This window comes from Syngnathus leptorhynchus, chromosome 12 (genome assembly GCF_054491065.1).
Source record: "Syngnathus leptorhynchus isolate UIUO chromosome 12, UIUO_Slep, whole genome shotgun sequence".
Classification (NCBI taxonomy): domain Eukaryota; kingdom Metazoa; phylum Chordata; class Actinopteri; order Syngnathiformes; family Syngnathidae; genus Syngnathus; species Syngnathus leptorhynchus.
The window spans coordinates 1,937,180-1,951,927 of NC_141206.1; the positions used below are offsets into that span (position 1 = coordinate 1,937,180).

The 14,748-nt window shown below is 45.3% G+C and overlaps 1 protein-coding gene across 4 annotated transcripts in view; it reads left to right on the forward strand.

Moving 5' to 3' along the window:
- The window catches only part of tln1 (talin 1), a 127,860-nt gene that overhangs the window by 58,506 nt on the left and 54,606 nt on the right, over positions 1-14,748 (forward strand). For all 4 annotated transcript variants that reach the window (XM_085925665.1, XM_085925663.1, XM_085925664.1 and 1 more), the window contains 8 exons: positions 2,155-2,253; positions 6,154-6,321; positions 9,707-10,001; positions 11,352-11,518; positions 12,548-12,676; positions 13,228-13,341; positions 13,839-13,952; positions 14,108-14,242. In XM_085925665.1, the coding sequence (XP_085781791.1) occupies positions 2,155-2,253; positions 6,154-6,321; positions 9,707-10,001; positions 11,352-11,518; positions 12,548-12,676; positions 13,228-13,341; positions 13,839-13,952; positions 14,108-14,242 (1,221 nt within the window). The remainder of the gene's footprint in view (positions 1-2,154; positions 2,254-6,153; positions 6,322-9,706; positions 10,002-11,351; positions 11,519-12,547; positions 12,677-13,227; positions 13,342-13,838; positions 13,953-14,107; positions 14,243-14,748) is intronic.

The following is a 14,748-nucleotide window of genomic DNA, read 5'->3' on the forward strand; positions in this document are numbered from 1 at the left end:
CTTCTTCCACAAATCATCTAAAAGTCCTCGGCTTTGCCAAGAGACCAATTTCTACCCTTTGCTGTGCCTTTGGCCTCTGTCCATCTTTGATAAGGGAGATGAATTGCTAATCTGGTCCGCCCCTGAACTGCCTGTCTAGTTCTCGGTCTCGCTAAAGGTCATCTCGACAATAATCGGAAAGCATATTAGTGTCTGTCCAAAAATCTGTTGCGATTTATTTTTAATCCGCAGCAGTATTGAACCCTCTGGTTCCAAAGCCCATGACCTTTTGGATGAAATATTGCCACTGCCTGCCTATCTTGGTAACTCTATTGGTCCTACATTCACGTTTTACTACCGTAATTTTCGGACGATAAGTCGCGATTTTTGTCATAGTTTGGGTGGGGGGCGATTTATACTCAGGAGCGACTTATATGTGATTTTTTTCACAAATTTTCAAAATTCAAAAATCCGCGATGTAGTGAAACCGCGAAAAACGGACCGCGATGTAGCAAGGGATTACTGTCATTTGAACTACAAGTGACGTCATCCGTGCTGCGCAGCGGTTGTTTACATAAAGGCCAAAGGATTCAATCACGGGATTACGAAGATGACGAAGGGCCCCACGTACTACCGGTATCATTAGCGGCTTTGTTTGTAAGTGACACGGAGGACGAAGAGTTTGAAGGATTTAATGATTTGGAGTGACACAGAAGGTTTGAAAAACTATTATGGCTTTTACGCGCGCCCGGTCCTTCTCGACCGGAGCTCTCTTTCACCTCCGTGGATGGAAGTCGGGGGCCGACGTTCGGCCGGGTCGCTGTCCGGGGACGGTGGATGGGGCTCGTACATGGCTTTTACGCACGCCCGGTCCTATTTATGGAGCTCTCTTCCACCTCCGTGGCTGAAGTTCAGTAGTTGTTGGCTCGTAGAACTCTTGTTTTGTTAAATAAAGAGCCGTTTACCAAACCCACGTCTTTCCTGGTACTTTAACGCTACAATATTGTTATATACTAGATCTCTGCAGCGCACGGGCTCCGTTGTTGACATAAAGAACGAGGAATTTAAGCGATGGTTTTAATGATTTGGAGTGACACACGTGGTTTGATAATATTGTTGTAATATAACAGTTATTTAAAATATACTTTATATATTGTTATATGGGTCTGTGGAATAATTAGAAATGCAACTTACAACGGGTCCGACGTGAGCATATGCGGCGCATACGCGGCATTGTTTACATAAAGCACGATCGATGAATTTAATGAATTGGAGTGACACAGATGGTTTGATAAACGTGTTATTTACGTAATACTTACTTGAATGACTCTGAATGTTACATCAGGCCCGTTCTCAGCTCCTCGTTTGTGTATATGTCACGTTAGCATACTGTTATGTTATGGGATGTTCCGACTCTAACTTATTTTGCAAGAACCACACGGGAGACAGTATGCCCTTTGAACACTTGCAAGTGGAGAATTTGTTCGTTACTGTAGCTACAGCAATGTCCGAACAAAGTGCCGTTGCATTCATGCAAGACAGTATTTATTGAGAGAAGAAGGGTGGGGATGAGAGTGGCCAAGGTGGGGGTGACAATTTACATGTGTGGTGGCCAAGGTGGGGGTGAAACCCCTGGCCTCTGATCACATCATAGCAGGGGTTGTTTTACGATGTTGAGTAGACAGAACAACTTTGATTGCGTCTTCTACAGTTGGTCAATCAGTGCAAAGGATCTTAGCACTTTGTTCTACTACTTTGTTAAGACAGGACAAGCTTAGATAATTATTACTGATTACACTCCAACATAATATGATCAACCTAATCTATTCAACCCTAACATATACCATATCGTTTAGCCTGTTGTTGCTGGTTCATGTCTGTTTTTGGTGTTGGATTTTGACAAATAAATTTGCCCCAAAAGTGCGACTTATACTCCGGTGCGACTTATATATGTTTTTTTTCACTTTATTGTGCATTTTATGGCTGGTGCGACTTATACTCCGAGCGACTTATAGTCAGAAAATTACGGTATATCAAAATGACTACTGTAAAGAAGTCATTGAAACAGCAAATCTGATGGTGACCTAAAACCTTTGCACAGTACAGGCTGTAAAAAAGAGTTTGGTTTTGTCTCTCTCTGAATTTGTCAATAACAGAAAATTTTTTTGGTTTTAGCCTCGTCAGAATCTGCTGCAAGCTGCAGGAAATGTGGGTCAAGCCAGTGGAGAACTACTATCACACATTGGAGAGACAGACACTGATCCACAATTCCAGGTATTTATATTTTAAATTCTAAATTTATACTTTAAAAAGTTCTGATATTGTATTTATGATTTTATACTAGTACTCAAGTGTTTGTTATACAGTAATCCCTCGTGAAACTTTGTGAATTTGCAAAATAAGGTTTCTGTGGTTGTTTTCTACACGTATTCACTGTTTTTGTCCTTTTTTTTTTTAACCTTTATACGTATATGACAGTTTCTTGGTAAAGGATCTTTCAGGGCTGCCAGATGGAGAGTGCTCTCTTATTGTCAAAAAATGGTAACAAATTGTTGCTAAAGACATTTAAGATTCAAGATTCAAGAAGAATTTATTCGCCATGTTTGAGCGTGCCAAACAAGGAATTTGACTTCGTTACATCACAGGCTCTGTTCAACATTTAGCTGACTAACAACACTCAGGACATGTGAAAATGACAAATGACAATATTCTCAGCCATGCCCTGATCTTAAACTCCCATGAGGGCAAGGAAAAACTCAAACCTCCGACTAGGGGAAGTGAGAAACCTTGAGAAGAGACCACAGATGGGAGGGTCCTACTTCCAGGGTGACCAGGCTGCAATGGATACAGAGAAGACACATAGTGCAAACAGTGTAGACAATCCAAAAAGGTGTGGAGAGCAGGATGTTATTGCACAGCAATGACTCTGAGACTCTAAGAGTGGTGTGAGTTCATCAGAGCAACAGCCTGGGGGAAGAAGCTGTCTCTGTGTCTGCTGGTTTTGGCGTACAGAGCTCTATAACGCCGTCCGGAGGGGAATAGTTCAAACAGACTGTAACTTGGGTGAGAAGGGTCTGTAGAGATGTTGCTTGCGCGTTTCCTGGTCCTGGACAGGTACAAGTCTTGGATAGATGGGAGGTTGATTCCAATGATCTTTTCTGCAGTCCTGATTGTCCGTTGCAGTCTGTGCTTGTCTTGTTTGGAGGCCGATCCAAACCAGACAGTGATGAAGGTGCAGAGGACAGACTGGATGATGGCAGTGTTGAAGGTGTTCAGCAGCTCCCGCAGCAGGTTGAACTTCTTGAGCAGTCTCAGGAAGTACAGCCTCTGCTGGGCCTTCTTCCGGACAGTCTATGTGGCCGGTCCATTTCAGGTCCCGTGAGATTGTGGTACCCAGGAACTTGAAGGTGTCTGAGGAGAGTATGGTATTACTGCGGATAGTGAGGGGTGAAAGTGGTGAAGGATCTCGCCTGAAATCCACTGTCATCTCCACGGTCTTGAGCGGGTTCAGCTCCAGGTGATTTTGGCTGCACCAGTGGACCAGCCGCTCCACCTCCTGTCTGTACGCAGTCTCATCACCATCCCGGATCAGTCCGATGAGAGTCGTGTAGTCTGCATACTTCAGGAGCTTCACAGGAGAGTCACCTGAGGGGAAATCGTTGGTGTAGAGAGAGAAGAGCAGTGGGGAGAGGACGCACCCCTGAAGGGCGCCAGTACTGGTGGTCCTGGTACCAGATGTGATGCTCCCCAGCCTCACACGCTGTCTCCTGTTGGTCAGGAAGCTGGTGATTCAATGACAGGTGGAGGCAGGCACTACGAGCTGGATGAGCTTCTGTTGGAGGATGTCAGGAGCGATGGTGTTGAACGCCGAGCTGATATCCACAAACAGGATCCTGGCGTACGTTCCTGGGGTGTCCAGTCCCATGTTGACCACATCATCCACCGACCTGTTTGCCCGGTAGGCAAACTGGAGGGGGTCAAGCAGGGGACCCGTGACATGCTTCAGGTGGTTCAGCACCAACCTCTCGAAAGATTTCATGACCACAGATGTCAGAGCGACAGGTCTGTAGTCATTCAATCCTGTGATGGTGGGCTTCTTGGCCACTGGAACGATGGTGGAGCTTTTGAAGCACGAGGGCACCTCACACAGCTCCAAGGAGTGATTGAAGATCCGTGCAAAGGTGAGGGCCAGCTGCTCAGCACCGACTTTCAAGCAGGAGGGTGACACGCCGAAGGCCCGGTGCCTTCCTGATCTTTTGTCTCCTCAACACCTGGCGCACTTCCTCCTCACGGATCTGGAGTGCGGGCACGGCCTCTGCAAGAGAGAGATTAGGTGACAGCGGTGATGGAGGTGTGGACAGAGCGGTTGTGAGGGGAGGGGAGTATGTTGATTGTGCTGCAGGAGGTCCTGTTGTGTGGGAGGACCGATCAAACCTGCAGTAGAACCTGTTCAGCTGGTTTCCAAGCCTTGGGCTCTCCACAGGACGTTCGTTTCTTGAAGCCCGTGATGCTCTGCAGACCTTTCCACACTGTTGAGGGATCAGGATTGGCAGAGAGGTGTCTCTCCAGGCTCTCCCCGTAACATCTCCTGGCTCTCCTGACCTCTCGGTTCAGTGTGTTTCTGGTCTGCTTGAACAGGTCCCGGTCGCCGCTCCTGTAGGCCTCCTCCTTGGCTTTGCGCAGCCTCCTGAGGTTCGGTGTAAAAAAAGGTTTGTCGTTGTTGTACGTGCAGAAGGTCTTAGTCTGCACACACAGATCCTCACAAAAACAGATGTATGATGTAACAGTGTCAGTGAGTTCATGCAGGTCTGAAGTTGCAGCTTCGAAAACTCCCCAATCTGTGCAGTCAAAGCAGGCTTGGAGGTCCTGCCTTGACTCCACTGTCCACTTCCTCACAGTCCTCACTACAGGCTTAGAAGTTTTTAGTTTCTGCCATTTTAACAATGAAATACCGTATTGGCCCGAATATAAGACGACCCTGATGATAAGACGACCCCCTCTTTTTAAGACTCAAGTTTGAAAAATACTTTTTGAACACCAAATTTAATTTTTATACAGAAAATAATTACAGTACATCTGAAAAAAATGATTATAACAATATATTCGAGAGAAAAGGCATGTTATTTTGCCTCATTCAAATCATGCAAAACTGTCTATCACATCTTAATATCTGAACATTTAAATATCTAAACTAAAGTGCAATCACATTTGTAAATGAATGGCTTCAGGTTTTTCAAATGTAAATAAACCAATCTACTGTGATAAAACAACATAATTGCAATAAGTGCATTAACCATCAAAGTGAAGTCTAACGGTACCTGTAGTCTTGAAACAAATCTGAATAAGGAAAAACATTGCAATAAAATAATGCAAACTGCTTCCACTATTTTTCTTTTTCTTCTTTGCAACAGGGATTTGCTTTGGCCTGGGGAGTTAAGTTCAGCATTCGCTTTAAAGATATTTGGCACCATCTAGCGTTGTGAATGGGTATAATATCTAGACCCCGAATGTAAGATGACCCCTACTTTTTCTGCCTTTTTTCAATGAAAAAAACACCGTCTTATATTCTGGCCAATACGGTACCAATAATTCATTTGGTGATTCACGTACAGTACCCATCATGACAAACTGCCAATCAAAACTAATTTAAACTAAAATTGTATGTCTAAGTATTGCTCCATTAAAAGTAACCCATCCCCACATATTGTGCATTTTCATTCAATCATGTTATCAGTGCTAAGCTTTAAAAGTGCTACGCTTTACTTAGTAAAGCACTTAGCACTTTTAAAGCTTTATGGACATCACACACTGCCAGTCTGTCAGACAAATATAAAACATATTGTACAAAAATATTTCTGTTTTAATTAAAAATGGGGTTTAGGTAAATTAGATTGTTAATTGCGGGCTTTTTAACTACAAAGATAAAAAGAAAATTAAGTCTACGTTTCACCATAAAACCTTTTAATCTTAAGAATCTTCATTGTCAGACATTACATTTCCTGGATAAAGCTTCAGTGTTAAATCAATCACCTATTTCTGAATCGTTTGATTTCCTTCTTTGATTTGTTCAGTTTTAATTTCCAAATTCGATGACAGTATTTGAATGTTAAGATGTCATAGCAAAACTGCATTCCACTAACACTGCTAAATAATGTGTTTGTTTGCCCTTTGCAGGATATGCTGATGCAGCTGGCTAAAGCTGTGGCTAATGCTGCAGCAGCCCTTGTGCTCAAAGCTAAAAACGTGGCGCAGAAGACAGAGGACTCGATGCAGCAGAACAGAGTTATAGCTGCAGCCACCCAGTGTGCTTTGTCCACATCTCAGCTAGTGGCCTGCACAAGAGTGAGTGAGACAACACAACTTGAAAACCACAATAGAGTGTGTCGTTATCGCTGATGGCATAAAAACATTCGCTATTTCTAGTGTCACTGGTTGAGAAATTATAGATATATTTTCACTTCACTTAATTGATGTACTGATTTTGCTGGGAAAATGTAAGGTTCACTCTTTTCCAAGGTCTACAAACAAATATGGCCATTCATCCATCTTCTTCCGCTTATCCGGGGTCGGGTCACGGGGGCAGCAGCTTTAGGAGGGACTCCCAGACTTCCTTCTCCCCAGCCACTTCATTCAGCTCATCCCGGGGGATCCCAAGGAGTTCCCAGGCCAGCCGAGAGACATCGTCTCTCCAGCGCATCCTGGGTCGTCCCCGGGGTCTCCTACCGGTGGGACATGCCCGGAACACCTCCCCAGGGAGGCGTCCAGGAGGCATACTGATGAGATGCCCGAGCCACCTCATCTGGCTCCTCTCCACATGTAGGAGCAGCGGCTCTACTCCGAGTCTCTCCCGGATGACCGAGCTCCTCACCCTATCTCTAAGGGAGAGCCCGGACACCCTGCGCAGGAAACTCATTTCGGCCCCTTGTATCCTGGATCTCGTTCTTAGCTCGTGACCATAGGTGAGGGTAGGAGCATAGATCGACCGGAGCTTTGCCTTTTGGCTCAGCTCTCTCTTCACCACGACGGACCGGTACAGAGTCCCCATTACTGCTGACGCTGCCTGTCGATCTCACGCTCCATCCTGCCCTCACTCGTGAACAAGACCCCAAGATACTTGAACTCCTCCACTTGGGGCAGGATCTCATCCCTGATCTGGAGAGGGCATTCCACCCTTTCCCGACCGAGGACCATGGACTTGGATTTGGAGGCGCTGACCCTCATCCCGACCGCTTCACACTCGGCTGCGAACCGCTCCAGTGAGAGCTGGAGATCACGGCTTGAAGAAGCCAACAACACCACGTCATCTGCAAAAAGCAGAGATGCGATGCTGAGGTCCCCAAACCGGACCCCCTCAACGCCTCGGCTGCGCCTAGAAATTCTGTCCATAAAAATTATGAACAGAATCGGTGACAAAGGGCAGCCTTGGCGGAGTCCAACCCTCACTGGGAACGAATCCGACTTACTGGCGGAAATGAGGACCAAACTCTGGCATCGGTGATACAGGGACCGAACCGCCCTTATCAGTTGGCTCAGCACCCCGTACTCCCGAAGCACCCTCCACAGAATCTCCCGAGGGACACAGTCGAACGCCTTCTCCAAATCCACAAAACACATGTGGACTGGTTGGGCGAACTCCCATGCACCCTCGAGGATCCTGCCGAGGGTGTAGAGCTGGTCCACTATTCCAAGGCCAGGACAAAAGCCACACTGCTCCTCCTGAATCCGAGGTTCGACCTCCCGACGGATCCTCCTCTCCAGCACCCCTGAATAGACCTTACCAGGGAGGCTGAGGAGTGTGATTCCCCTGTAATTGGAACACACTCTCCGGTCCCCCTTCTTAAAGAGGGGAACCACCACACCAGTCTGCCAATCCAGAGGCACCGTCCCCAATGTCCAGGCAATGTTGTAGAGGCGTGTCAGCCATAACAGCCCCACAACATCCAGAGCCTTTAAGAACTCCGGGCGGATCTCATCCACCCCCGGGGCCCTGCCACCGAGGAGTTTTTTAACTACCTCAGTGACTTCGACCCCAGAGATTGGAGAGTCCGCCTCAGAGTCTCCAGGCCCTGCTTCCACAATGGAAGGCGTGTGGGTGGAATTGAGGAGGTCTTCGAAGTATTCTTCCCACCAACTCACGACGTCCCGAGTCGAGGTCAGAAGCACACCATCTCCACTGTAAACAGTGTTGACCGTGCACTGCTTCCCCCTCCTGAGACGCCGGATGGTGGACCACAATCTCCTCGAAGCTGTCCGGAAGTCATTCTCCATGGCCTCACCAAACTCCTCCCACGCCTGGGTTTTTGCCTCAGCAACTGCCGAAGCTGCGTTCCGCTTGGCCATCCGGTACCTGTCAGCTGCCTCCGGAATCCCGCAGGCCAAAATGGCCCGATAGGACTCCTTCTTCAGCTTGACGGCATCTCTTACCACCGGTGTCCACCAGCGGGTTCGGGGATTGCCGCCACGACAGGCCCCAACGACCTTGCCGCCACAGCTCCGGTCGGCTGCCTCAACAATGGAGGCGCGGAACATGGTCCACTCGGACTCAATGTCCCCCGCCTCCCCCGGGACCTGGGAAAAGCTCTGCTGGAGGTGTGAGTTGAAGCTCCTTCTGACAGGGGATTCTGCCAGACATTCCCAGCAGACCCTCACAGGGCGTTTAGATCTGGCAGGTCGGACTGGCATCTTCCCCCACTATCGGAGCCAACCCACCACCAGGTGGTGATCAGTTGACAGCTCCGCCCCTCTCTTCACCAGAGTGTCCAAAACATGCGGCCGCAAATCCGATGACACGACTACAAAGTCGATCATCGAACCGCGGCCTAGGGTGTCCCGGTGCCAAGTGCACACATGAACACCGTTATGCATGAACATGGTGTTCATTATAGAAAATCCGTGTCGAGCACAAAAGTCCAACAATAGAACACCGCTCGGGTTCAGATCGGGGGGGGGCATTCCTCCCAATCACGCCCTTCCAGGTCTCACTGTCATTGCCCACATGAGCATTGAAGTCACCCAATAGAACGATGGAGTCCCCAGAAGGAGCGCTCTCCAGCCCCTCTCTAGTCGGAACCTTTCTGCCTCACACACCAGCTCGGGCTCCTTTCTAGCCAGAGAGGTGACATTCCATGTCCCTAGACCCAGCCTCTGCAGCCGGGGATCAAACCGCCAAGGTTCTCCTCGCTTTTGGCAGCCGCCCAGCTCACTTTGCACCCAACCCCTTTGGATCCTCCTACAGGTGGTGAGCCCATGGGAAGGGGGACCCACGTTTTCTATTCGGGCTATGCCCGGCCAGGCCCCATGGGCGAAGGCCCGGCCACCAGGCACTCTCCTTCGAGCCCCACCTCCAGACCTGGCTCCAGAGGGGGGCCCGGTGACCCGCGTCCGGGCGAGAGAAAACTAGGCCCACGAACATGTATTTTACTTCAATATTGGTAAAAGCTAAGAAGATCACATTTGTGTCCCATCCAGCTGATCCATATGTGTAAATTCTGAAGTCTGCATGAAAAAAAAAAAACATTTAACTTGCATCGTGATGATAATTTGAGAGCTGTATATCTATAATTCTTCTTGATGGTGTTGGTTGCAATTTTCTATTTCTTGTTTCGCAACAGCCTAAATATTTTCTTACAGTTGGTAACCATGAACAGCTGATGAGAACTTTTATTTGATGGTGGAGTAGGTTAAGTCTTATTCTGCCATGCTTCTTACACTCCCATCCCTCCTGTAGGTTGTGGCTCCAACAATCAGCTCCCCAGTGTGCCAGGAACAGTTGATTGAGGCAGGCAAGCTAGTGGCCAAGTCAGTGGAAGGTTGTGTGGATGCCTCACAGGGGGCCACAAATGATGAGGGCCTCCTGAAGCAGGTGGGAGTGGCTGCAACAGGGGTCACTCAGGCATTAAACGAGCTACTCCAACATATTAAACAGTACGCTAGTGGAGGCCATCCTATTGGGCGCCACGGAGAAGCCACTGATCGCATTTTGGATGTCACAGAGAACATCTTCAGCTCAATGGGAAATGCCGGTGGGTGTCATGTTTAGGACTAATACTAATATAAGCATCTGTTCAATAGAGTACAATTTGTTTGGCTATACTGTCATGTTTTCAAGACAAAAATATATTTTTCATTTTATACTATCTAATAAATCCATCAATAGTACACTTTTTAATGACATATTTAACTTGTCATATACATTGGAGCCTCGGTTTTCGAACGTCCCGGTTGTTTAACAAATCGGTATTAGAACAAAAAATTCGAGATTTTTTTTGCTTCGGATGTCAGACGAAATTCGATTGTCGAACCTCGTGAGATGAGCCGAGAGGACCTGCATGCCAACTGACTCCGTTTGTTATTACATTCTCGTTACGCTGAGGATTGCATCAACTCTAATCATGCCTCCAAAGGAAGCAAGTGGGAGCAGTAAAGCCATCCTAAAACACAAAGATGCTCCAAAGCAATGCGGCAGTGAATGCCCGGCGCGCTGCGGTTGCGCGATCGGACCAAATTAAGCTCCTTGCGCACTGAGGTCCACTTACATTTTGGAAAGTACATCAGGACTTTAAAAATATTTTAAAAATTTTAGCGACCGCTCTGTCACAATAAAGCGACCAGCACAGTGCAGTTGCGCGGTCAGCGACGCGCTACGGTTGCGGCGGTGCGCTGCAGTTGTGCGATCGGACAAAAATGCCCAAATGAAAAAAACGCTTAAAAAATGCGTTTTTGCTTGGAACACATTACATTTTTTTTTCCCCATTATTTGTAATGGGAAAACATGATTTGGAATTCGAACGATTCACTTCTCGAACAGCCTTCTGGAACGGATTGTGGTCGAAAACCGAGGCTCAACTGTATTTTGCTTTTTTTGTACAACACTGTTACAGATGATCAGACATAAAAAACTATATTTTCAGCGAATGATGCATAATTTTGCCCCTCTATGGATTTCCAGTTCTTTTAAAAACACAAGATTTGTCTTATACGGTGTTTGTGTTATATTAAATCTTCCATCTTGGAGAAACAATGATTCAAACCAACTATTACCAAGCACAGGCAAAACATGTCATTCTTGAGTGTACTATGTTAGGCTGTTCAAGGCTGGTCCAATTTGTAACCCAGCAGTTTTAAGGGTGTATGCCTACATACAAATGTGTTCATAAATTTACATGCTGACAGAGTATGTGTAATTTGGGCACTTTGGGCGGAAATATGATGATATTATTTACCGTACTTTTATTAAGGGAGTGTGGTTATTTTAAGAATCTACAAAAATAAACAAGCCAGGATATTTTGGGTTAGGGACTTGTTGGTCCCACTGCATATTAAACAGCTGCAGACTTCATCTTTTTATCTTACCACGACTTTTTCTTGATCAGGTGAGATGGTTCGCCAGGCTCGTATCCTTGCCCAGGCCACATCTGATCTGGTCAATGCCATCAAGATGGATGCAGAGGGAGAGACAGACTTGGAAAATTCACGAAAACTCCTGTCAGCTGCCAAGCTTCTAGCTGATGCTACTGCCAAGATGGTGGAGGCGGCCAAGGTCTGCATGTATTTTTATAGCGTATTTTATGAACCCTAGTTTTTGTGTGGCTGAAATTAAGCTGTTTTGAGGGTCCTATCTTGCTCATGCAAGTGAGCAACTGTATACTTGCACCCGTAAAGTGTTGGGCCAATGTAAAATCTGGATTTTGCTACCATGGCAACAAAGGAATTTAGGTTACTGTATTTTCCGGACTATAAGTCACCCCGGAGTATTAATTGCACCAGCCATAAAATAAAAAAACAAAAAGAAGAAAAAGACACAAGTCGCACTGGAGTACACGTTGCATTTTTGGGGGATATGTATTTGATAAAATCCAACACCAAGAATAGACATGTCATCTTGAAAGGCAATTTAAAATAAAAATAGAATAGTTAACAACAGGTTGAAGGGACGGTATACTAACGTTACATAAACACATAAACAAGGAACTGAGGATGTGCCTGAGGTAACATATTAAGACTTATTCAAATAACTATAGCGTAAATAACATGCTAACAAGTTTATCGAATCATCCGCATCACTCCAAATCATGAAATCAAATGAAATCTTCATCCTCTGTGTCACTTACAAACAACTCCGCTAAACCCGGAAGTAGAAGATGCAGCACTTTCATTTCTACGTGGCTTACGTCAGACTCTTCAGTTGCAGTTCCATTTATTCCACAGGCCTAGAGCGCCCTCATGCGGTTTAGTGTGAAAATAACTTGAAGTGATATAATAATGTGTTAATAATTTCACACATAAGTCGCTCCTGAGTATAAGTCGGACCCTTGGCCAAACTATGAAAAAAACTGCGATTTATAGTCTGGAGAATACGGTACAACCTGAGTGGTTTCTACTACATTTGGTAGCAAAGTTTGGAAAAATGCTGAGATTGTTGTGCTCTAAACTGGATAAAAAAAAACACATGCAAAGGCTAACTTTTAAACATTTATTTAACTGTGTATGTAAGTGTACTGTTTTTACTGTATATGAATAAATTGAAACACAACAGTATAGCTTGAAATAACGTGTGTGTTTCTTTCAGGGTGCTGCAGCAAACCCTGACAGTGAGGAGCAGCAGCAGAGGTTGCGAGAAGCAGCAGAAGGTCTCCGGATGGCAACAAATGCCGCGGCACAGAATGCCATCAAAAAACGTTTGGTCAACAAGCTTGAAGTTAGTCAAATTCAAAGAAAATATATTGGTTTTCATGTCACTTACTGGTCAAGTCACTAACCCAGAATTATCAGATTGCAATTGGATGCCAAGATGAAGAAAGCCACAAAAAAAACCTACTATCAAGTAACACAGTTACAGTTTGCCAACATGCGTTGGATGTAAGCATTTAAAAAAAGAAGGGGGTTCCTTATGTCACTCTGCATTTCCTAATATACTGCCCCTAATACTTAAGAAGTTATTTACTCTTCTATTACTTTTTTGGTTTGTTGTTCAAAGCAATCATGCTCTTATATGTAATTAAATAGACAAGCTTTAATTTGAAAGCGTATGCATGATCAAACAAATCTATAGATCTGACGGACAATTCTATGCATCCAACTGTGGGAACAGTTTGTGGAAGGCCTACTTACTCCAATACTGTATATTCAATGGCAAAAAATGACCCAAGATAAAAGGCAGTTGTCCGCCGTATTATTTTATACTGCTTGCTACTCAGAGTAATGGTAGAAACTTGAATTAAAGCTGCAAAAATATTTGTTTCCTATTAGAATGCTGCAAGGCAAGCAGCTGCAGCAGCTACTCAGACAATAGCTGCAGCCCAGCATGCTGCCTCATCCAACAAGAACCAAGCTGCCCAGCAGCACCTAGTCCAAAGCTGCAAGGTAAATGCATATCATAATATTATATAATAATGTGGTATACTATACATCTTTTTTCTTCATTGTCAGTTCTCATTTAGCACAAATTAATACTATCAGGTACTCTAAGCAGTGGCCTAGCACACAAACACATATGCCTCTAATCTCAAAACTTCACATAGTGCCCATGCGTGAGAGGCTTTGTTGATTGTGTCTATGGTGTGAGAGTAATAATAATTCATTCTCACAATATTGTATTTAATTGGGATGAAAAAGTCTTTCATTTTCTGTGAGCCGCTCTCTAGTTTCAACTCTTACTCAGATAAGTAGTCATGTTTGATGGCATATGTACAAGTACTTAAGTGTAATGCGACAAAGTGGAAACAACTCATTATTGACATCACAGAATCACATTTGTCAAAACCTTCCCATAATCATCAGGGTGGTCAATGAGCAACCATCATTTGCTGGAACGTTACACCGCCCCTGTACAAGTCTTATTGTGCGAGTGTGTCTTTCAGGTGGTTGCAGAGCAGATTCCTCAGTTGGTTCAAGGAGTCCGAGGCAGCCAGTCTCAACCTGACAGCCCCAGTGCTCAGTTGGCCCTCATCAGTGCAAGCCAGAACTTCCTGCAGGTAACACACGACACACAAAGACAACAAAATGAACACAATGTCGTTGCAGAGCAGGTAAGAGCTCAGTGGCCCTTTCTTCCAGTGATTGCCTCCCGTTAACACAGCCAGGACAGCATAATAACTTCAAACTTAAATGATAATGGTTTCTGTTTCAGCCTGGTGCAAAGATGGTCACAGCCTCCAAAGCCACAGTTCCCACTATTAGTGACCAGGCATCTGCTATGCAACTCAGCCAGTGTGCAAAGAACCTGGCAAGTGCTTTGGCTGAACTACGCACTGCTTCACAGAAGGTACCACACATTGATCGACACTGTTTTTATAGCTTATTAAATGCCATCATATTGTCCCAAATTCTGATTTACCAAATGTTTGCATGTGAAGTAACAACAAACTTGATGAACTGATGTGGAAAGTGAATAGACACCAGAATTACATCGACAAATGCTCAAGCCGCAGTTAATCGCACACCTTCTGGGTGGAGTATATGCAAATACCGTATTTTTCAGACTATGAGTCACAGTTTTTTTCATAGTTTGGCCAGGGCTGTGACTTGTACTCGGAGTGACTTATATGTGAAATTATTAACACATTAGTACTTGATCATTAACACATTACTTGTGTACCAGTATATCACTTCACATGTTATTTTCACACTAAACCGGATGAGGGCGCTTTAGGCCTGTGGAATATTTGGAACTGCAACGGACGATGAGTCTGACCTCAGCGCCGCATATACCGTATTGGCCTGAATATAAGACGACCCCGATTATAAGACCCACTTTTTCAAGACTCAAGT